Raw genomic sequence first — 24,081 nt, forward strand, 5'->3', positions numbered from 1 at the left:
GTGTCACGTGACAGAGCATGTTGACAGACGTGTCACGTGACAGAGCATGTTGACAGACGTGTCACGTGACGGAGCATGTTGACAGACGTGTCACGTGACAGAGCATGTTGACAGACGTGTCACGTGACAGAGCATGTTGACAGACGTGTCTCATGACAGAGCATGTTGACAGACGTGTCACATGACAGAGAACATGGACAGACGTGTCACGTGACAGAGAACATGGACAGACGTGTCACGTGACAGAGCATGTTGACAGACGTGTCACGTGACAGAGCATGTTGACAGACGTGTCACATGACACAGCATGTTGACAGACGTGTCACATGACAGAGCATGTTGACAGACGTGTCACATGACAGAGCATGTTGACAGACGTGTCACATGACAGAGCATGTTGACAGACGTGTCACATGACAGAGCATGTTGACAGACGTGTCACATGACAGAGCATGTTGACAGACGTGTCACATGACAGAGCATGTTGACAGACGTGTCACGTGACAGAGCATGTTGACAGACGTGTCACGTGACGGAGCATGTTGACAGACGTGTCACGTGACAGAGCATGTTGACAGACGTGTCACGTGACAGAGCATGTTGACAGACATGTCACGTGACAGAGCATGTTGACAGACGTGTCACGTGACAGAGCATGTTGACAGACGTGTCACGTGACAGAGCATGTTGACAGACGTGTCACGTGACAGAGCATGTTGACAGACGTGTCACGTGACAGAGCATGTTGACAGACGTGTCACGTGACGGAGCATGTTGACAGACGTGTCACGTGACAGAGCATGTTGACAGACGTGTCACATGACAGAGAACATGGACAGACGTGTCACATGACAGAGAACATGGACAGACGTGTCACATGACGGAGCATGTGACACCACAGCAGTCCTTCAGGAGTGTGAGTCCAGTTTTGGTGATCAGCGGTGCCGAGGAATGAGAAGATTTGGGAACCGCCTTCTGATCTTGCAGAGCACCTGAGAGTAACGATGACAGGTGACCTTTAGTCCACCTTGACAACCAGCAAAGGTCAAAGGTTGAAATTCTGACCTTTTGTTCCTGGAGTGTTTGGATATTTGGACTCCAAGACGGTGGCCATTTCTAGATCTTCTTCTCTTTCTCTGTGAAGAAATGTTTGTTTTTTATTAGTGAAATACTGCTTTTATGGATTGTATATATGTGTATATGTGTATATATATATATATATATATATATATATATATATATATATATATATATATATATATATATATATATATATATATATATATATATATATATATATATATATATATATATATATATATATATATATATATATATATCAGTGACGTGCAGTCAGGTGAGGCAGGTGAGGCGGGGCCTCACGTGCCATCATAGAAAGAAAAAAAATGTAAAAAGAAAAAAAATTAAATTGTTATATGTATCCAGTGATTATACTATAAAGTTATTTTCCATTTGACTTCACCAGTTTTAGATTATTTGTATTCAAAATCGCTGAATTTTCACATTTGCCGTTCAAATACTGAGAAGAGACTTGCGGTGAGGCAGCAGCCAGTTGAGCCTCACCATGGATTGCGCAATGACTGGGCTAACTGCTGGCCTGCTGTGCAGTGACACTGTATTGCTATATGAATTATATTATACATGTCCATAGTTGAGTTAGCTGAGGTATATAATGTACTGTGTATTTTGTCAACAACTGTATGTGTGTAACCTATTTCTTGTACTTTTGTGCGTATAATAACATTAATAGTTTTTGAGAATACAATAATTTGTTTTTATTGCAACATTTATAACATTTCTGAGTCTGACTTGCAAGTTTGACATTAAGCTGCAGTTACACTTGTAAATAGTTGGCAGTAGTCTAGAGTGTATGGGTGTTGTTTTGTTTCTGTCGCTCCCTAAAAAGTGTTCATGCTGTAAGTATTGTCCTCGTTACACAGCAGCTGCTTGATTGTAACGTGCATCTTAGTTATTGTTTATGTGGGCGAATTTGAAGGTGTTGAAATTGCCGTGTTACATTGCTTATGCTAACATGTCAATAGCAAAGCCAATGTATACTAGCATCAAGCTAGTGCGTTTTTTTGGAAAATCACTTTACTCGTTGGAGTGTTTTGTTTATTTTGTTTGTTTTTCAAGTCAATTTGTTTGTTGACATTGAAAATTGCCTAGTGGTAGTTTGGCCGAGTTCGCTCTCAGTGCTGCTGGAGTGATCGCCAAGTGCCGAATGATGGTACAGAAAAGTACCCATCCTTAGTGGAATCTTTTATTGCAAATTCAAAACATCAAAAGTTGTTAACGAAATTAAATAAGCCAAAAAACACTGCTGTTGTAGTTTTTACAAAAGCCAAAAGCAGTGAAGTTGTCATGTTGTGCAAATGGGAAATAAAAATAAAATACAACAAATCCTTTTCAACTTATATTCAATTGAATAGACTGCAAAGACAAGACTTTGTTATTTTTTGCAAATATTAGCTCATTTGGAATGTGATGCCTGCAACATGTTTCAAAAAAGCTGGCACAAGTGGCAAAAAAGAGTGAGGAAGTTGAGGAATGCTCTTAATTGGAACATCCCACAGGTGAACAGGCTAATTGGGAACAGGTGGGTGCCATGATTGGGTATAAAAGCAGCTTCCATGAAATGCTCAGTCGTTCACAAACAAGGACGGGGCGAGGGTCACCACTTTGTCAACAAATGCCTGAGCAAATTGTTGAAGAACAACATTTCTCAACAAGGAATTTAGGGATTTCACCATCTACGCTCCGTAATATCATCAAAAGGTTCAGACAATCTGGAGAAATCACTGCAGGTAAGCCATGATATTACCCACCTTGGATCCCTCAGGCGGTACTGCATCAATAAGCCACATCAGTGTGTAAAGGATATCACCACATGGGCTCAGGAACACTTCAGAAAACCACTGTCAGTAACTACAGTTGGTCGCTACATCTGTAAGTGCAAGTTAAAACTCTACTATGCAAAGCCAAAGCCATTTATCAACAACACCCGGAAATGCTGCCAGCTTCGCTGGGCCCGAGCTCATCTATGATGGACTGATGCAAAGTGGAAAAGTGTTCTGTGGTCTGACGAGTCCACATTTCTAATTGGTTTTGGAAACTGTGGATGTCGTGTCCTCCGGACCAAAGAGCAAAAGAACCGTCCAGACTGTTCTAGGGTGAAAGTGTAAAAGTCAGCATGTGTGATGGTATGGGGGTGTATTAGTGGTCAAGACATGGGTAACTTACACATCTGTGAAGGCACCATTAATGCTGAAAGGTACATACAGCTTTTGGAGCAACATATGTTGTTATCATGGACGCCCCTGCTTATTTCAGCAAGACAATGCCAAGCCACGTGTTACAACAGCGTGGCTTCATAGTAAGAGAGTGCAGGTACTAGACTGGCCTGCCTGTAGTCCAGACATTGAAAATGTGTGGCAGCTAAAATATGAGAAGGGAGACTGTTGAACAACTTAAGCTGTACATCAAGCAAACATGGGAAAGAATTCCACTTCAAAAATGTGTCTCCTCACTTCCCAAACCTTTACTGAGTGTTGTTCAAAGGAAAGGCCATGTAACACACTGGTGAAAATGCCCTTCTGACTACTTTTTTCTGCCATTATATTCTAAGTTCATGATTATTTGCAAAAAAAATAACATGAAATATCTTGTCTTTGCAGTCTATTCAATTGAATATAAGTTGAAAAGGATTTGTTGTATTCTCTTTTTATTGACCATTTACACAACGTGACAACTTGACTGCTTTTGGGTTGTGTACTTCCACACAAACCTCACCTGAGCCTCTCAAAGTCCACATCATCCACCAGGAAGTCTCGGGTCTCCACCAGTTTGTTGATCTGCCTCAGAAGCTCCTCCTCCCTCTCGCCGTCCTCCTTGGACTTGTCTCCGTCTGCTCGGACAGAAAGATCCTTTTTTTCCCCCATCAGACTCCAGCATCTTAATTTGAAATATGGCAGGAATTGTAGGAGGCGACGGTTGTCGTCGCCATGGCGACAGGAGGCAACGTTAAATGTCATCGAATCATTCTAACCGCTAATGCTCACCAAAATAGCGTCAACTTATTCATGATTTAGTTTATATTATAACACAGCCGTCAGTTCTGATGTTTTAGTCACCATAGCAACCTTCCGCTCAGCTATAATTTCAACTTCGTAAAAAAATAAATTAAAAAAAATCGTTGTTAGTTTCTACGGATCCCCTAAAGGGAACATGGGGGAATTTATTTTTTTAATAATTTTTTATTTTTTTTATTTTAGTCATGTATCTCGTGTGCACGAGAAACTTTCTCGTGCACACGAGATACATGTCTAAAAAAAAAAAAATTATAAATTGTTTTTATTTATTTTTTTAATAACTTTATAAAAAGTTTGTGACTGGGAAGTTTCTCTTTTTATAAAGTTATATATTTAAAAAAAATATATATATAATTTTTTGTAATTTTTTTTATAACTTTATAAAAAGTTTCTCGTGCGCACGAGATACATGTCTAAAAAAAAATTATAGATTGTTTTTATTTTTTTTTAATAACTTTATAAAAAGTTTGTGACTGGGAAGTTTCTCTTTTTATAAAGTTATATATTTAAAAAAAATATATATATAATTTTTTGTAATTTTTTTTATAACTATATAAAAAGTTTCTCGTGCGCACGAGATACATGTCTAAAAAAAAAATTATAGATTGTTTTTATTTTTTTTTAATAACTTTATAAAAAGTTTGTGACTGGAAAGTTTCTCTTTTTATAAAGTTATATATTTTTAAAAAAAAATTATAATTTTTTGTAATTTTTTTTTATAACTTTATAAAAAGTTTCTCGTGCGCACGAGATACATGTCTAAAAAAAAAAATTATACATTTTTTTATTTTTTATTTTTTAATAACTTTATATAAAGTTTGTGACTAGGAAGTTTCTCTTTTTATAAAGTTATACATTTAAAAAAAAAAATTATAATTTTTTGTAATTTTTTTTAATAACTTTATAAAAAGTTTCTCGTGCGCATGAGATACATGTCTAAAAAAAAAAATTATAAATTTTTTTTTTTTTTTTTTAATAACTTTATAAAAAGTTTGTGACTGGGAAGTTTCTCTTTTTATAAAGTTATATATTTAAAAAAAAAAAAAAAATTATAATTTTTTGTAATTTTTTTTTTTATAACTATAAAAAGTTTCTTGTGTGCATGAGATACATGTCTAAAAAAAAAATTATAAATTGTTTTTATTTTTTTTTAATAACTTTATAAAAAGTTTGTGACTGGGAAGTTTCTCTTTTTTATAAAATTATATATTTAAAAAAAAAAAAATTATAATTTTTTGTAATTTTTTTTTTATAACTTTATAAAAAGTTTCTCGTGCGCACGAGATACATGTCTAAAAAAAAAATTATAAATTGTTTTTACTTTTTTTTAAATAACTTTATAAAAAGTTTGTGACTGGGAAGTTTCTCTTTTTATAAAGTTATATACTTAAAAAAAAAAAAAAATTATAATTTTTTGTAATTTTTTTTTTAATAACTTTATAAAAAGTTTCTCGTGCGCACGAGATACATGTCTAAAAAAAAAAAATTATAAATTGTTTTTTAAAAATTTTTTTTTAATAACTTTATAAAAAGTTTGTGACTGGGAAGTTTCTCTTTTTTATAAAGTTATATATTTAAAAAAAAAATAATAATAATAATTTTTTGTAATTTTTTTTTATAACTTTATAAAAAGTTTCTCGTGCGCACGAGATACATGTCTAAAAAAAAAAATTATAAATTGTTTTTTTTTTTTTTTAATAAATTTATAAAAAGTTTGTGACTGGGAAGTTTCTCTTTTTATAAAGTTATATATTTAAAAAAAAAAAAAAAATTATAATTTTTTGTAATTTTTTTTTTATAACTTATAAAAAGTTTCTCGTGCGCACGAGATACATGTCTAAAAAAAAAAATTATAATTTTTTTTTTTTTTTTTTAAATAACTTTATAAAAAGTTTGTGACTGGGAAGTTTCTCTTTTTATAAAGTTATATATTTTAAAAAAAAAATTATCATTTATTTATTATTATTATCATTTAATTTTTTGTAATTTTTTTTTATAACTTTATAAAAAGTTTCTCGTGCGCACGAGATACATGTCTAAAAAAAAAAAATTATACATTTTTTTTTCTTTTTTTTTTAATAACTTTATAAAAAGTTTGTGACTGGGAAGTTTCTCTTTTTATAAAGTTATATATTTAAAAAAAACAAAACATAATTTTTTGTAATTTTTTTTTAATAACTTTATAAAAAGTTTCTCGTGCGCACGAGATACATGTCTAAAAAAAAAAATTATAAATTGTTTTTTTTTTTTTTTTAATAACTTTATAAAAAGTTTGTGACTGGGAAGTTTCTCTTTTTATAAAGTTATATATTTAAAAAAAATATATACATAATTTTTTGTAATTTTTTTTTATAACTTTATAAAAAGTTTCTCGTGCGCACGAGATACATGTCTAAAAAAAAAATTATAATTTTTTTTTTTTTTTTTTTTAATAACTTTATAAAAAGTTTGTGACTGGGAAGTTTCTCTTTTTATAAAGTTATATATTTAAAAAAAAAAAAATTCTAATTTTTTGTAATTTTTTTTTTTATAACTTTATAAAAAGTTTCTCGTGCGCACGAGATACATGCCTAAAAAATTTTTTTTTTTTAATTAAAAATTATAAAAACAAAAATTTCCCCCATGTCCCTTTAGGGGCTCCGTAAGTTTCCATGACAAAAAATAAAATGAAGAGTAATTATCCTGTTGTTTTTTTAAAAAAAGGTTGGTTTCAACTAAATGTATGCAACAATGTGTTTTTCTGCATGTAAACAAAGCAAGTATCACTATTAGCATGTGGCCATATTTGATGTACATGCTAACAACTCACTACTGTTACTTCCAGTGCTGTTACTCCAATGAGTCCTCTTCAAAATAAAGTTGCCTGAGACATAAAAATACACATGTTGAGTCATTTAATATGCAACTTAACTATCTCTAAATCTACTACTACAAACAACTACAGTCGCTTTGTGAAGTAATGGAATAATAACGTACAGTATTTTGTAGAGATGTCCAATAATGGCTTTTTTGCCGATATCCGATGTTCCGATATTGTCCAACTCTTAATTACCGATACCGATATATACAGTGGTGGAATGAACACATTATTATGCCTAATTTTGTTGTGATGCCCCGCTGGATGCATTAAACAATGTAACAAGGTTTTCCAAAATAAATCAACTCAAGTTATGGGAAAAAATGGGGTGGCGGGGGGTGTATATTGTAGCGTCCCGGAAGAGTTAGTGCTGCAAGGGGTTCTGGGTATTTGTTCTGTTGTGTTACGGTGCGGATGTTCTCCTGAAACGTGTTTGTCATTCTTGTTTGGTGTGGGTTCACAGTGTGGCGCATATTTGTAACAGTGTTAAACTTGTTTATACGGTCACCCTCAGTGTGACCTGTATGGCTGTTGACCAAGTATGCCGTGCATTCACCTGCGTCCGTATACCGCTCCGTACAGCAGCGTTTTAAAAAGTCATACATTTTAGTTTTTGTAACCGATACCGATAATTTCCGATATTACATTTTAAAGCATTTATCGGCCGATAATATCGGCAGTCCGATGTTAACGGACATCTCTACTGAGATACAACAATATACATTTTGAGTTATTTAATATGTAACTTAACTACCTCAAATCTACTACTAGAAACAACTACAGTCGCTTTGTGAAGTAATGGAATAATAACGTACAGTATTTTGTACATTATTGTGTAGCTTCCTTGCTACATGGTATAAAAAATTGCTAAGCTACAGGAATCGCTACTCGTTCAAAAAGTAGCTAAGCTACTGGGAAATGTAGTTAAGTCATTTTTGTCTTTATTGCTTATTGAATTTATGGAACTGTTGTTTTTTTAATAGTTGAAAAAATAAATAACAATAATTAAGTTAGTTGGATAAAAATCTTTGAGAAAAAAAATTAAAAAATAAAGTAAAAGGTATAAAACAAAACAGCGTTTCAAAATGTACATTTCTGCACTGAATTTTAAACATCGTATTTGAAGAAACTGCATTTTTAAACGCACACGTTTTGCTCTCAAACTTTTATTCCATGAAATTGTCAGCAGTTGTCAGTCGACAAAATTCAAAACGCGAAAAACACAGTGTAAAAAAAATAAAAATAATAATAATTTCGTAATAGGGTTGCACGGCATACCGGTACTAGTATAGTATCGCGGTACTAATGAATCAAAAACGGTACTATACTCTGTTTGAAAAGTACCGCTTCCCGGGCATGACGCCGCGTGGTGACATTGCTGGTTTTACGAGCAGAGGAGCATGTTGGGCAGCGCACACACACAGAGTACTTACAAGCAGACACAGTGTGTAGACAGAAAAGGGAGAATGGACGCATTTTGGTGTAAAAAGTCAAGATAAAGGTGAAGTTATAACACTGAAACACCCTCAGGAAGAGCTGCTTTAAGACATGGCTAGCTAGCTAGCGGCTAACATCCACCCACAGTGTTTTAGCTACTTCTAAATCACTAATCCTCGCCTCCATGGTGACAAATAAAGTGAGTTTCTGACAAGTAGCATTATCACTGGAGGACGAGGAATAGCTAAACATGCTTCACTACACACCGTAGGAGGATACAATAGCTCACCGCCGTCACAATGTAAACAAATGCCATGGGTGGATCTACACCTGACATCCACTGTAATGATACCAAGTACAAGAGCGTATCTAGTCAATACAACTATGATTACATTGATATTTTTTAATGTCACAAAATCTTTTTCCCTTTTTTTGAAATTCATATTAACTTTATAAACTCAGTAAATATGTCCCTGGAGACATGAGGACTTTGAATATGACCAATGTATGATCCTGTAACTACTTGGTATCGGATCCATACCTAAATGTGTGGTATCATCCAAAACTAATGTCAAGTATCAAAGAAGAGAAGAATAAGTGATTATTACATTTGAACAGAAGTGTAGATAGAACATGTTCAAACAGAAAATAAGCAGATATTAACAGTAAATGAACAAGTGGATTAATAATCCATTTTTACAGTTTGTCCCTCATAATGTGTACAAAATAATAGGTGTATAAATGACACAATATGTTACTGCAGACTAATTAGGAGTCTTTGTTTGTTTACTTACTACTAAAAGACAAGTTGTCTAGTATGTTCACTATTTTATTTAAGGACTAAATGACAATAATAAACATATGTTTTATGTACACTAACATTTTTGTTCAAATAAAGACAATAATGCCATTTTTTTGAGGTCCTCTTTATCTAGAAAAGTATCGAAAAGTATCAAAATACATTTTGGTACTGGTAAAGGTTTGGTCACTCCTATCTTTGGGCTTTTAGGTGAGCTTGAACGTACCTGGAATGGAGACCAGTCCTTGCAGCTCTCGCTTCAGTCTGGTAATTTCCTCACACAGTTCCATGTCATCTATCCTGTGTGGGGGGGAAAACATTCAGTATTTCACATAAATCATCAGCTAAAACTAAGCGGTGTTTGGAATAACGACGTTATTGTCATGACCTGTTTTGGTTTTATTTATTTCCTCCCTTTGTTTACTTTTTAGTTGCTAGGAGCGCTGATGCTTTTCACCGGTCTCAGGAGGTTTACCTGCTCCTGATCACTAATCAGAGAGCTTTGGTGCAGGTGCATTGTTCGCTTCAGGTTAGCGTCCACCGGTTCGGTTTCTTGTTAACGGTATGCTAATGTTACCAGCTGTCTGCGTTATTTTGCCTGTAAGTGCACTCCCTTGTGGCACTTGCTGGTACTACTTGTGAGGGTTAAAAGACGGCTTCTTGTCCTTCCGCGTTACTTAGCTTGAATGTCCAGGATGAGTGGAATGTGTTGATGTTGAATAGGTTGAAAAATGTGGGAATTGTGCAACTTGGAAAAATGTCCCATTCATTTCAATGGGAACTTCCTGGAAATTTTGGAATTTTGGGAAAAGCAAGATATTTTAGAAAATGATTAGGAGCATGAATGTCCTGAATGAGCTGAATTGGTTGGTGTTGGAATTGTTTAAATCGGTCAAGAAATGTTGAAGTAGTAACAGTTTTTTAATTGAAAAATGGTATTACGGAATTTTGGGAAAACTGGAAATTTTTCAAGTTCTTAAACCAACTTGTTTTTTTTTCCTGACTAAGAGGAATGTTTGGACAGTGGAACAGTTGAAGTGGGTTGAAAAATGTGAAAGGAGTAGTCGCACTGAAAAAGTTGGAAATAAGGTTAGAAAAAACCCCAAAATTCCTGGAAATGTGTTGAACGTGGAAAAATGGTAGTTTGAATGTCCAGGATGTGTTGAAGGTGGAATGGTTTGAATCGGTTGAAAAATGTGGGAATTGTGCAACTTGGAAAAATGTCTAATTCATTTCAATGGGAACTTCCTGGAAATTTTGGAATGTTGGGAAAAGCATGATATTTTAGAAAATGATTAGGAGCATGAATGTCCTGAATGAGCTGACTTGGTTGGTGTTGGAATTGTTTAAATCGGTCAAGAAATGTTGAAGTAGTAACAGTTTTTTAATTGAAAAATGCTATTAGGAATTTCGGGAAAACTGGAAATTTTTCAAGTTCTTAAACCAACTTGTTTTTTTGTCCTGACTAAGAGGAATGTTTGGACAGTAGAACGGTTGAAGTGGGTTGAGAAATGTGAAAGGAGTAGTCGCACTGAAAAAGTTGGAAATAAGGTTACAAAAAAAAAAACAAATTCCTGGAAATGTGTTGAACGTGGAAAAATGGTAGTTTGATTGTCCAGGATGTGTTGAAGGTGGAATGGTTTGAATCGGTTGCAAAATGTGGGATTTGTGCAACTTGGAAAAATGTCTAATTCATTTCAATGGGAACTTCCTGGAAATTTTGGAATGTTGGGAAAAGGAGGATATTTTTGAAAATGATTCGGAGCATGAATGTCCCGAATGAGCTGAATTGGTTGGCGTTGGAATTGTTTAAATCGGTCAAGAAATGTTGAAGTAGTAACAGTTTTTTAATTGAAAAATGGTATTAGGAATTTCGGGACAACTGGAAATTTTTCAAGTTCTTAAACCAACTTGTTTTTTTGTCCTGACTAAGAAGAATGTTTGGACAGTGGAACAGTTGAAGTGGGTTGAAAAATGTGAAAGGAGACATCGCACTAAAAAAAGTTGGAAATAAGGTTAGAGAAAAAAAAAAAATCCTGGAAATTTGTTGAACGCGGAAAAATGGTAGTTTGAATGTCCAGGATGAGTGGAATGTGTTGTTGGAATGGTTTGAAAAATGTGGGAATTGTGCAACTTGGAAAAATGTCCAATTCATTTCAATAGGAACTTCCTGGAAATTTTTTAATTTTGGGAAAAGTGAGATATTTTTGATAATGATTAGGAGTGTAAATGTCCTGAATGAGCTGACTTGGTTGGTGTTGGAATGGTTTAAATCGGTCAAGAAATGTTGAAGTAGTAACAGTTTTTTAATTGAAAAATGGTATTACGAAATTTCGGAAAAACTGGAAATTTTTCAAGTTCTTAAACCAACTTGTTTTTTTGTCCTGACTAAGAGGAATTTTTGGACAGTTGAACGGTTGAAATGGGTTGAAAAATGTGAAAGGAGTATAGTCGCACTGAAAAAGTTGGAAATAAGGTTAGAAAAAAAAACGAAATTCCTGGAAATGTGTTGAACGTGGAAAAATGGTAGTTTGAATGTCCAGGATGTGTTGAAGGTGGAATGGTTTGAATCGGTTGCAAAATGTGGGAATTGTGCAACTTGGAAAAATATCTAATTCATTTCAATGGGAACTTCCTGGAGATTTTGGAATTTTGGGAAAAGCAAGATATTTTAGAAAATGATTAGGAGCATAAATGTCCTGAATGAGCTGAATTGGTTGGCGTTGGAATTGTTTAAATCGGTCAAGAAATGTTGAAGTAGTAACAGTTTTTTAATTGAAAAATGGTATTAGGAATTTCGGAAAAACTGGAAATTTTTCAAGTTCTTAAACCAACTTGTTTTTTTGTCCTGACTAAGAGGAATGTTTGGACAGTAGAACGGTTGAAGTGGGTTGAGAAATGTGAAAGGAGTCATCGCACTGAAAAAGTTGGAAATAAGGTTAGAAAAAAACCCCTAAATTCCTGGAAATGTGTTGAACGTGGAAAAATGGTAGTTTGAATGTCCAGGATGTGTTGAAGGTGGAATGGTTTGAATCGGTTGAAAAATGTGGGATTTGTGCAACTTGGAAAAATGTCTAATTCATTTCAATTGGAACTTCCTGGAAATTTTGGAATGTTGGGAAAAGCAGGATATTTTTGAAAATGATTAGGAGCATGAATGTCCCGAATGAGCTGACTTGGTTGGTGTTGGAATTGTTTAAATCGGTCAAGAAATGTTGAAGTAGTAACAGTTTTTTAATTGAAAAATGCTATTAGGAATTTCGGGAAAACTGGAAATTTTTCAAGTTCTTAAACCAACTTGTTTTTTTGTCCTGACTAAGAGGAATGTTTGGACAGTGGAACAGTTGAAGTGGGTTGAAAAATGTGAAAGGCGACATCGCACTAAAAAAAGTTGGGAATAAGGTTAGAGAAAAAAAAAAAAAATCCTGGAAATTTGTTGAACGCGGAAAAATGGTAGTTTGAATGTCCAGGATGAGTGGAATGTGTTGTTGGAATGGTTTGAAAAATGTGGGAATTGTGCAACTTGGAAAAATGTCCAATTCATTTCAATAGGAACTTCCTGGAAATTTTTTAATTTTGGGAAAAGTGAGATATTTTTGATAATGATTAGGAGCATACATGTCCTGAATGAGCTGAATTGGTTGGTGTTGGAATTGTTTAAATCGGTCAAGAAATGTTGAAGTAGTAACAGTTTTTTAATTGAAAAATGGTATTACGAAATTTCGGAAAAACTGGAAATTTTTCAAGTTCTTAAACCAACTTGTTTTTTGTCCTGACTAAGAGGAATGTTTGGACAGTGGAACAGTTGAAATGGGTTGAAAAATGTGAAAGGAGTATAGTCGCACTGAAAAAGTTGGAAATAAGGTTAGAAAAAAAAAACAAATTCCTGGAAATGTGTTGAACGTGGAAAAATGGTAGTTTGATAGTCCAGGATGTGTTAAAGGTGCAATGGTTTGAATCGGTTGCAAAATGTGGGAATTGTGCAACTTGGAAAAATATCTAATTCATTTAAATGGGAACTTCCTGGAAATTTTGGAATTTTGGGAAAAGCAAGATATTTTAGAAAATGATAAGGAGCATGAATGTCCTGAATGAGCTGAATTGGTTGGTGTTGGAATTGTTTAAATCGGTCAAGAAATGTTGAAGTAGTAACAGTTTTTTAATTGAAAAATGCTATTAGGAATTTCGGGAAAACTGGAAATTTTTCAAGTTCTTAAACCAACTTGTTTTTTTGTCCTGACTAAGAGGAATGTTTGGACAGTAGAACGGTTTAAGTGGGTTGAAAAATGTGAAAGGAGTCATCGCACTGAAAAAGTTGGAAATAAGGCTAGAAAAAAAACCCAAATTCCTGGAAATGTGTTGAACGTGGAAAAATGGTAGTTTGAATGTCCAGGATGTGTTGAAGGTGGAATGGTTTGAATCGGTTGAAAAATGTGGGATTTGTGCAACTTGGAAAAATGTCTAATTCATTTCAATTGGAACTTCCTGGAAATTTTGGAATGTTGGGAAAAGCAGGATATTTTTGAAAATGATTAGGAGCATGAATGTCCCGAATGAGCTGACTTGGTTGGTGTTGGAATTGTTTAAATCGGTCAAGAAATGTTGAAGTAGTAACAGTTTTTTAATTGAAAAATGCTATTAGGAATTTCGGGAAAACTGGAAATTTTTCAAGTCCTTAAACCAACTTGTTTTTTTGTCCTGACTAAGAGGAATGTTTGGACAGTGGAACAGTTGAAGTGGGTTGAAAAATGTGAAAGGAGACATCGCACTAAAAAAAAGTTGGGAATAAGGTTAGAGGAAAAAAAAAAAAATCCTGGAAATTTGTTGAACGCGGAAAAATGGTAGTTTGAATGTCCAGGATGAGTGGAATGTGTTGTTGGAATGGTTTGAAAAATGTGGGAATTGTGCAACTTGGAAAAATGTCCAATTCATTTCAATAGGAACTTCCTGGAAATTTTTTAATTTTGGGAAAAGTGAGATATTTTTGATAATGATTAGGAGCATACATGTCCTGAATGAGCTGAATTGGTTGGTGTTGGAATTGTTTAAATCGGTCAAGAAATGTTGAAGTAGTAACAGTTTTTTAATTGAAAAATGGTATTACGAAATTTCGGAAAAACTGGAAATTTTTCAAGTTCTTAAACCAACTTGTTTTTTGTCCTGACTAAGAGGAATGTTTGGACAGTGGAACAGTTGAAATGGGTTGAAAAATGTGAAAGGAGTATAGTCGCACTGAAAAAGTTGGAAATAAGGTTAGAAAAAAAAAACAAATTCCTGGAAATGTGTTGAACGTGGAAAAATGGTAGTTTGATAGTCCAGGATGTGTTAAAGGTGCAATGGTTTGAATCGGTTGCAAAATGTGGGAATTGTGCAACTTGGAAAAATATCTAATTCATTTAAATGGGAACTTCCTGGAAATTTTGGAATTTTGGGAAAAGCAAGATATTTTAGAAAATGATAAGGAGCATGAATGTCCTGAATGAGCTGAATTGGTTGGTGTTGGAATTGTTTAAATCGGTCAAGAAATGTTGAAGTAGTAACAGTTTTTTAATTGAAAAATGCTATTAGGAATTTCGGGAAAACTGGAAATTTTTCAAGTTCTTAAACCAACTTGTTTTTTTGTCCTGACTAAGAGGAATGTTTGGACAGTAGAACGGTTTAAGTGGGTTGAAAAATGTGAAAGGAGTCATCGCACTGAAAAAGTTGGAAATAAGGCTAGAAAAAAAACCCAAATTCCTGGAAATGTGTTGAACGTGGAAAAATGGTAGTTTGAATGTCCAGGATGTGTTGAAGGTGGAATGGTTTGAATCGGTTGAAAAATGTGGGATTTGTGCAACTTGGAAAAATGTCTAATTCATTTCAATTGGAACTTCCTGGAAATTTTGGAATGTTGGGAAAAGCAGGATATTTTTGAAAATGATTAGGAGCATGAATGTCCCGAATGAGCTGACTTGGTTGGTGTTGGAATTGTTTAAATCGGTCAAGAAATGTTGAAGTAGTAACAGTTTTTTAATTGAAAAATGCTATTAGGAATTTCGGGAAAACTGGAAATTTTTCAAGTCCTTAAACCAACTTGTTTTTTTGTCCTGACTAAGAGGAATGTTTGGACAGTGGAACAGTTGAAGTGGGTTGAAAAATGTGAAAGGAGACATCGCACTAAAAAAAGTTGGGAATAAGGTTAGAGAAAAAAAAAAAAAATCCTGGAAATTTGTTGAACGCGGAAAAATGGTAGTTTGAATGTCCAGGATGAGTGGAATGTGTTGTTGGAATGGTTTGAAAAATGTGGGAATTGTGCAACTTGGAAAAATGTCCAATTCATTTCAATAGGAACTTCCTGGAAATTTTTTAATTTTGGGAAAAGTGAGATATTTTTGATAATGATTAGGAGCATACATGTCCTGAATGAGCTGAATTGGTTGGTGTTGGAATTGTTTAAATCGGTCAAGAAATGTTGAAGTAGTAACAGTTTTTTAATTGAAAAATGGTATTACGAAATTTCGGAAAAACTGGAAATTTCTCAAGTTCTTAAACCAACTTGTTTTTTGTCCTGACTAAGAGGAATGTTTGGACAGTGGAACAGTTGAAATGGGTTGAAAAATGTGAAAGGAGTATAGTCGCACTGAAAAAGTTGGAAATAAGGTTAGAAAAAAAAAACAAATTCCTGGAAATGTGTTGAACGTGTAAAAATGGTAGTTTGATAGTCCAGGATGTGTTAAAGGTGCAATGGTTTGAATCGGTTGCAAAATGTGGGAATTGTGCAACTTGGAAAAATATCTAATTCATTTCAATGGGAACTTCCTGGAAATTTTGGAATTTTGGGAAAAGCAAGATATTTTAGAAAATGATAAGGAGCATAAATGTCCTGAATGAGCTGAATTGGTTGGTGTTGGAATTGTTTAAATCGGTCAAGAAATGTTGAAGTAGTAACAGTTTTTTAATTGAAAAATGCTATTAGGAATTTCGGGAAAACTGGAAATTTTTCAAGTTCTTAAACCAACTTGTTTTTTTGTCCTGACTAAGAGGAATGTTTGGACAGTGGAACGGTTAAAATGGGTTGAAAAATGTGAAAGGAGTCATCGCACTGAAAAAGTTGGAAATAAGGTTAGAAAAAAAACCAAAATTCCTGGAAATGTGTTGAATGTGGAAAAATGGTAGTTTGATAGTGCAGGATGTGTTGAAGGTGGAATGGTTTGAATCGGCTGCAAAATGTGGGAATTGTGCAACTTAGAAAAATGTCTAATTCATATCAATGGGAACTTCCTGGAAATTTTGGAATTTTGGGAAAAGCAAGATATTTTATAAAATGATAAGGAGCATGAAAGTCCTGAATGAGCTGAATTGGTTGGCGTTGGAGTTGTTTAAATCGGTCAAGAAATGTTGAAGTAGTAACAGTTTTTTAATTGAAAAATGGTATTAGGAATTTCAAGAAAACTGGAAATTTTTCAAGTTCTTAAACCAACTTGTTTTTTTGTCCTGACTAAGAGGAATGTTTTGACAGTAGAACGGTTGAAGTGGGTTGAAAAATGTGAAAGGAGTCATCGCACTGAAAAAGTTGGAAATAAGGCTAGAAAAAAAACCCAAATTCCTGGAAATGTGTTGAACGCTGAAAAATGGTAGTTTGAATGTCCAGGATGAGTGGAATGTGTTGAAGGTGGAATGGTTTGAATCGGTTGCAAAATGTGGGAATTGTGCAACTTAGAAACATGTCTAATTCATTTCAATGGGAACTTCCTGGAAATGTTGGAATTTTGGGAAAAGCAAGATATTTTTGAAAATGATTAGGAGCATGAATGTCCTGAATGAGCTGAATTGGTTGGTGTTGGAATTGTTTAAATCGGTCAAGAAATGTTGAAGTAGTAACAGTTTTTTAATTGAAAAATGCTATTAGGAATTTCAAGAAAACTGGAAATTTTTCAAGTTCTTAAACCAACTTGTTTTTTTGTCCTGACTAAGAGGAATGTTTGGACAGTGGAACGGTTGAAATGGGTTGAAAAATGTGAAAGGAGACATCGCACTAAAAAAAGTTGGGAATAAGGTTAGAAAAAAAAAAAAATTCCTGGAAATTTGTTGAACGCGGAAAAATGGTAGTTTGATTGTCCAAGATGAGTGGAATGTGTTGTTGGAATGGTTTGAAAAATGTGGGAATTTTGCAACTTGGAAAAATGTCCAATTCATTTCAATCGGAACTTCCTGAAGTGAATTATATTTATATAGCGCTTTTCTCTAGTGACTCAAAGCGCTTTACATAGTGAAACCCAATATCTAAGTTACATTTAAACCAGAGTGGGTGGCACTGGGAGCAGGTGGGTAAAGTGTCTTGCCCAAGGACACAACAGCAGTGACTAGGATGGCGGAAGCGGGGATCGAACCTGCAACCCTCAAGTTGCTGGCACGGCCACTCTACCAACCGAGCTATACTACCCTTCCTGGAAATTTTGGAATTTTGGGAAAAGTGAGATATTTTTGATAATGATTAGGAGTGTAAATGTCCTGAATGAGCTAAATTGGTTGGCGTTGGAATTGTTTAAATCAGTCAAGAAATGTTGAAGTAGTAACAGTTTTTTAATTGAAAAATGGTATTATGAAATTTCGGAAAAACTGGAAATTTTTCAAGTTCTTAAACCAACTTGTTTTTTTGTCCTGACTAAGAGGAATGTTTGGACAGTAGAACAGTTGAAGTGGGTTGAAAAATGTGAAAGGAGTCGTCGCACTAAACAAAGTTGGGAATAAGGTTAGATAAAAACCAAAGATTCCTGGAAATGTGTTGAACGCGGAAAAATGGTAGTTTGAATGTCCAGGATGAGTGGAATGTGTTGAAGTTGGAATGGTTTGAATCGGTTGCAAAATGTGGGAATTGTGCAACTTGAAAAAATGTCCCATTCATTTCAATGGGAACTTCCTGGAAATTTTTTAATTTTGGTAAAAGCGGGATTTTTTTGAAAATGGTTAGGAGCATGAATGTCCTGAATGAGCTGAATTAGTTGGTGTTGGAATTTTTTAATCGGTCAAGAAATGTTGAAGTAGTAACAGTTTTTTAATTGAAAAATGGTATTAGGGAATTTCGGGAAAACTGGAAATTTTTCAAGTTCTTAAACCAACTTGTTAGTGTGTCCTGACTAAGAGGAATGTTTGGACAGTGGAACGATTAAAATGGTTTGAAAAATGTGAAAGGAGTCATCGCACTGAAAAAGTTAGAAAAAAAACCCTAAATTCCTGGAAATTTGTTGAATGTGGAAAAATGGTAGTTTGAATGTCCAGGATGTGTTGAAGGTGGAATGGTTTGAATCGGTGGAAAAATGTGGGAATTGTGGAAGTTTGAAAAATTTACAATTCATTTTGAATGGGGAAAATGTCCCTAAAAACTGGGAATTATAGGAAATCCGGGGAAAAAAATGTAATTATTGAAAAAGAGCACACAATTCTTGAACAGGCTGAATATTTTCAAGTTGGAACGGTTTTAATTGGATAAAAAATTTAGGAATTGTGGAACTTTGAAAAATGTCCCATTCATTTTGTGTTGTAACACGTGGCTTGGCATTGTCTTGCTGAAATAAGCAGGGGCGTCCATGCTTGGATGGCAACATATGTTGCTCCAAAAGCTGTATGTACCTTTCAGCATTAATGGTGCCTTCACAGATGTGTAAGTTACCCATGTCTTGGCCACTAATACACCCCCATACCATCACACATGCTGCCTTTTACACTTTCACCCTAGAACATTCCGGATGGTTCTTTTCCTCTTTTGGTCCAAAAGACACCACGTCCACAGTTTCCAAAAACAATTTAAAATGTGGACTCGTCAGACCACAGAACACTTTTCCACTTTGCATCAGTCCATCTTAGATGAGCTCGGGCCCAGCGAAGCCGACGGCGTTTCTGGGTGTTGTTGATAAACGGTTTCCGCCTTGCATAGTAGAGTTTTAACTTGCACTTACAGATGTAGCGACCAACTGTAGTTACTGACAGTGGGTTTCTGAAGTGTTCCTGAGCCCATGTGGTGATATCCTTTACACACTGATGTGGCTTTTTGATGCAGTACCGCCTGAGGGATCCAAGGTGTGTAATATCATGGCTTACCTGCAGTGATTTCTCCAGATTCTCTGAACCTTTTGATGATATTACGGAGTGTAGATGTTTTGCTATCCTGGAGCGTTCACCTGTGGCCGGGCCAAGTGATTAGGACACCTGATTCTGATCATTTGGATGGGTGGCCAAATACTGTTGGCAATATAATGTATTTGGTGGGTGTGGCTTGGGTGCGCTCTGTAGCCCGGAAAGTAGGGTACTTTTTGAAAGTAGTTTCCAAACAGTGACTTTGCACTACCAAAAGGTTCATGGCCGTCACAAACGGACGCCGGCGGCAGCTGGCGGTCCCGAGCGTGTCGCGTTGACGTCACATGACCATGTTTCGTGAAAGGCTGATGCAAATCATTGAAGAACAACATTTCTCAACCAAGGAATTTAGGGATTTCACCATCTACGCTCCGTAATATCATCAAAAGGTTCAGACAACCTGGACAAATCACTGCAGGTAAGCCATGATATTACGCACCTTGGATCCCTCATCAAAAGAGACATCAGTGTGTAAAGGATATCACCACATGGAACACTTCAGAAACCCACTGTCAGTAACTACAGTTGGTCGCTACATCTGTAAGTGCAAGTTAAAACTATACTATGCAAAGCCAAAGCCATTTATCAACAACACCCAGAAACGCCGCCAGTTTCGCTGGGCCAGAGCTCATCTGAGATGGACAGGGAACGTTAGGCTTTTTTCAGTTTCTGCATAACTTCAGGGTTCTAAGTAAGAATGGAGAACCCGTAGCTAACGTTATGTGTTAGCTTGGTGAGTATTGGTCAGAAGACTCAAAGTTCCATGTACAGTAACGTGGTCGTTGTGGGCCATAAAATACCGATCGTGTTATTCCCGAGATCGTGTTGTCCAGAAACTGTTCACGCTGCTGTTTGACGTCGTCAAAGCTAAGTGCTATCTTTGTATTTTGTATGCTTCTAAATCTTTTATGGCCTTCTTTGGCCCTTCTCTGACACATTTTGTAGTCTTAATTTTGTTTCATCGCTTCACTTTCAGCTAGTGGAGCTAAGCTAGCGGAGCTAAGCTAGCCCCGGTCCAAAGCCCCCTACTCCGAAGCCGGCAATAACTCGACTCTGTGAAGGTAAAAACATGAGTATGGCCTCGGGTTCTTCCTGCACCCTTCTCACTTACAAGTTGTCCCTGCTAGAGAGTCTTTGGAACTTTCGATGCCGTCCACTGGACTTTCTTGCTAGCGTTAGCTGCATTGCGCTAACTAGCCCAGTTTGCGGTAGCCCTAAACGGCATGCAAGCTACAGTGAGCCGGCTAAGACGCATCGCAGATTTCACTTTCAGCTATTGGAGCTAAGCTAGCGGAGCTAAGCTAGCCCCCAGTCCAAATCCCCCCACTCCGAAGCCGGCAATAACTCGACTCTGTGAAGGAAAAACAAGAGTATGGCTTCGAGTTCTTCCTGCACCCTTCTCACTTAGAGGTTGTCCCTGCTAGAGAGTCTTTGGAACTTTCGATGCCGTCCACTGGACTTTCTTGCTAGCGTTAGCCGCATTGCGCTAACTAGCCCAGTTTGCGGTAGCCCTAAATGGCATGCAAGCTACAGTGAGCCGGCTAAGACGCATAGCAGACTTCACTTTCAGCTATTGGAGCTAAGCTAGCGGAGCTAAGCTAGCCCCCAGTCCAAATCCCCCCACTCCGAAGCCAGCAATAACTCGACTCTGTGAAGGAAAAACAAGAGTATGGCTTCGGGTTCTTCCTGCACCCTTCTTAGAAGTCGTCAGCTAGTTAGAGCAGAGTATCTTCGTAACCTTCGATGCTAGTGTTAGCCGTATTGAGCTAACTAGCCCAGTTTGCAGTAGCCCTAAACGGCATGCAAGCTACAGTGAGCCGGCTAAGACGCATCGCAGACTTCACGTTCAGCTATTGGAGCTAAGCTAGTGGAGCTAAGCTAGCCCCGATCCAAAGCCCCCCACTCCGAAGCCAGCAATAACTCGACTCTGTGAAGGAAAAACAAGAGTATGGCTTTGAGTTCTTCCTGCACCCTTCTTAGAAGTTGTCAGCCAGTTAGAGCAGAGTATCTTCGTAACCTTCGATGCTAGTGTTAGCCGTATTGAGCTAACTAGCCCAGTTTGCAGTAGCCCTAAACGGCATGCAAGCTACAGTGAGCCGGCTAAGACGCATCGCAGACTTCACGTTCAGCTATTGGAGCTAAGCTAGTGGAGCTAAGCTAGCCCCGATCCAAAACCCCCCACTCCGAAGCCAGCAATAACTCGACTCTGTGAAGGAAAAACAACAGTATGGCTTCGAGTTCTTCCTGCACCCTTCTTAGAAGTTGTCAGCCAGTTAGAGCAGAGTATCTTCGTAACCTTCGATGCTAGCGTTAGCTGTATTGAGCTAACTGGCCCAGTTTGCAGTAGCCCTAAATGGAAGCAAGCTACAGTTAGCCGGCTAAGACGCATAGCAGATTTAGCTCGTTAGCTAGTCCGACATCGCGTTGTAAAGAAAGTGGCAAAAACCTGTGTTTTGAGTCCAAGGCGACAGCAACCCAGTCATGAAACTAATCAAATGTAGGCTTAGTACATTTGCGTTGGGGTCTTACATGTATCTCAGCTCGGATTCTCTGCGCACCAGGATGTTTCGTATCCTCTCGATTTTGAGGAGCTCCCCTTCAATGTCCTCCAGTGTGAAGGAAGAGTCCGCCATGGAGATGACATCTTCTGCAGAACATAGACAAGACTGTCACATCTGGAGATGCGGGTTATTGAGTGAATGCTCCAAACATTCACACATACGGTTTTCATCAAGTTAAACTTCTTCTTCTTCTTCTTCTTCTCCAGATTTTGGCGCGCTCTACCTTCCACATGTTTCACCCGATTCAAAGCGTTCCAACTTCAAACTGTCCAGCCTATTCGGGAATCACGGGCTTTCCCTTCGTCCAGCTCCTCCCGGGGGATCCCGAGGCGTTCCCAGGCCAGCCGGGAGACATAGTCTTCCCAACGTGTCCTGGGTCTTCCCCGTGGCCTCCTACCGGTTGGACGTGCCCTAAACACCTCCCTAGGGAGGCGTTCGGGTGGCATCCTGACCAGATGCCCGAACCACCTCATCTGGCTCCTCTCCATGTGGAGGAGCAGAGGATTTACTTTGAGTTCCTCCCGGATGACAGAGCTTCTCAGCCTATCTCTAAGGGAGAGACCCACCACCCGGCGGAGGAAGCTAATTTGGGCCGCTTGTACCCGTGATCTTGTCCTTTCGGTCATAACCCAAAGCTCATGACCATAGGTGAGGATGGGACCGTAGATCGACCGCTAAATTGAGAGCTTTGCCTTCCGGCTCAGCTCCTTCTTCACCACAACGGATCGATACAGCGTCCGCATTACTGAAGACGCCGCACCGATCCGCCTGTCGATCTCACCATCCACTCTTCCCTCACTCGTGAACAAGACTCCGAGGTACTTGAACTCCTCCACTTGGGGCAGGGTCTCCTCCCCAACCCGGGGATGGCACTCCACCCTTCTCCGGGCGAGAACCAACACATTCCACCATTCTAAAAATTCAAACGGTCATTTCTCCTAGTTGAAAACAGCCCCTCTCGCCCAGAAAGGAGCACAGCTGCTTCTTCAAAACAGACAAGAAACTGACCAAAAGAGATTTGTGAGCCGACAAACAGGGGCCCTTATGGCAAAACAAAGAGTTTACTAGCGGACATAAGATACAAATGTCTATGGATTAAGAAAGAACACTTCAAAATATCTAATTCTCACAGAACGTTAGGCTTTGTTCGGTTTCTGCGTAACTTCGAGGTTCTAACTAACAATGGAGAACCCTTGGCTAACGTTATGTGTTAGCTTGGTGAGTATCGGTCAGTGCACTCAAAGCTTGATATACAGTAACGGGATATATTCACACAATAAACTACAAATGTTTACACATTAACACAACATTCACACACCGTATGTGACTCATCACTTGTAACGTTGTCGCCCCCTACCGGTCAAATTTAGCACTACATGTATTAAACTATATTACTATTAACGTTGTCTATAATGTTGTATATAACATTGCAACAACGTTAATATTACTGTTAACATTGTCGCCATCTACTGGTCAAATTTAGCACTACATGTATTAAATTATATTACTGTTAACGTTGTATATAACGTTGCGACAACGACGCCCTCTACTGGTCGGATTCAGCATTACATGTATTAAATGATATTACTTTTAACGTTGTATATAACGTTGCAACAACATTAATATTTCTGTTAACGTTGTCGCCCTCTACTGGTCAAATTTAGCACTACATGTATTAAATTATATTACTGTTAACTTTGTTTATAACGATGTATATAACGATGTATATAACGCTGTATATAACGTATATAACGTTGTATATAACGACGTATATAACATTGCGACAAAGTTAATATTACTGTTAACGTTGTCGCCATCTACTGGTCAAATTTATCACTGCATATATTAAATTATATTACTGTTAACTTTGTTTATAACGATGTATATAACGATGTATATAACGCTGTATATAACGTATATAACGTTGTATATAACGGCGTATATAACATTGCGACAACGTTAATATTACTGTTAACGTTGTCGCCATCTACTGGTCAAATATAGCACTGCATATATTAAATTATATTACTGTTAACGTTGTATATAACGTTGCGACAACGACGCCCTCTACTGGTCAGATTAAGCATTACATGTATTAAATTATATTACTGTTAACGTTGTATATAACGTTGCGACAATGACGCCCTCTACTGGTCAAATTTAGCACTACATGTATTAAATTATATTACTGTTAACGTTGTA

The 24,081-nt window shown here is 36.6% G+C and overlaps 1 protein-coding gene across 1 annotated transcript in view; it reads right to left on the reverse strand.

Moving 5' to 3' along the window:
* Positions 1–848: 848 nt before the first annotated feature.
* The window catches only part of zgc:171844 (uncharacterized protein LOC100151763 homolog), a 25,686-nt gene continuing 2,453 nt past the window's right edge, over positions 849–24,081 (reverse strand). The window contains exons 2-6 of the mRNA XM_062036445.1: positions 21,848–21,965; positions 9,432–9,505; positions 3,814–3,928; positions 1,066–1,136; positions 849–992 (exon numbers count right to left, since the gene is read on the reverse strand). Of these exons, the coding sequence (XP_061892429.1) occupies positions 874–992; positions 1,066–1,136; positions 3,814–3,928; positions 9,432–9,505; positions 21,848–21,965 (497 nt within the window). The 3' untranslated portion in view covers positions 849–873. The remainder of the gene's footprint in view (positions 993–1,065; positions 1,137–3,813; positions 3,929–9,431; positions 9,506–21,847; positions 21,966–24,081) is intronic.

The sequence above is a fragment of the Entelurus aequoreus genome, linkage group LG25 (genome assembly GCF_033978785.1).
Source record: "Entelurus aequoreus isolate RoL-2023_Sb linkage group LG25, RoL_Eaeq_v1.1, whole genome shotgun sequence".
Lineage (NCBI taxonomy): Eukaryota > Metazoa > Chordata > Actinopteri > Syngnathiformes > Syngnathidae > Entelurus > Entelurus aequoreus.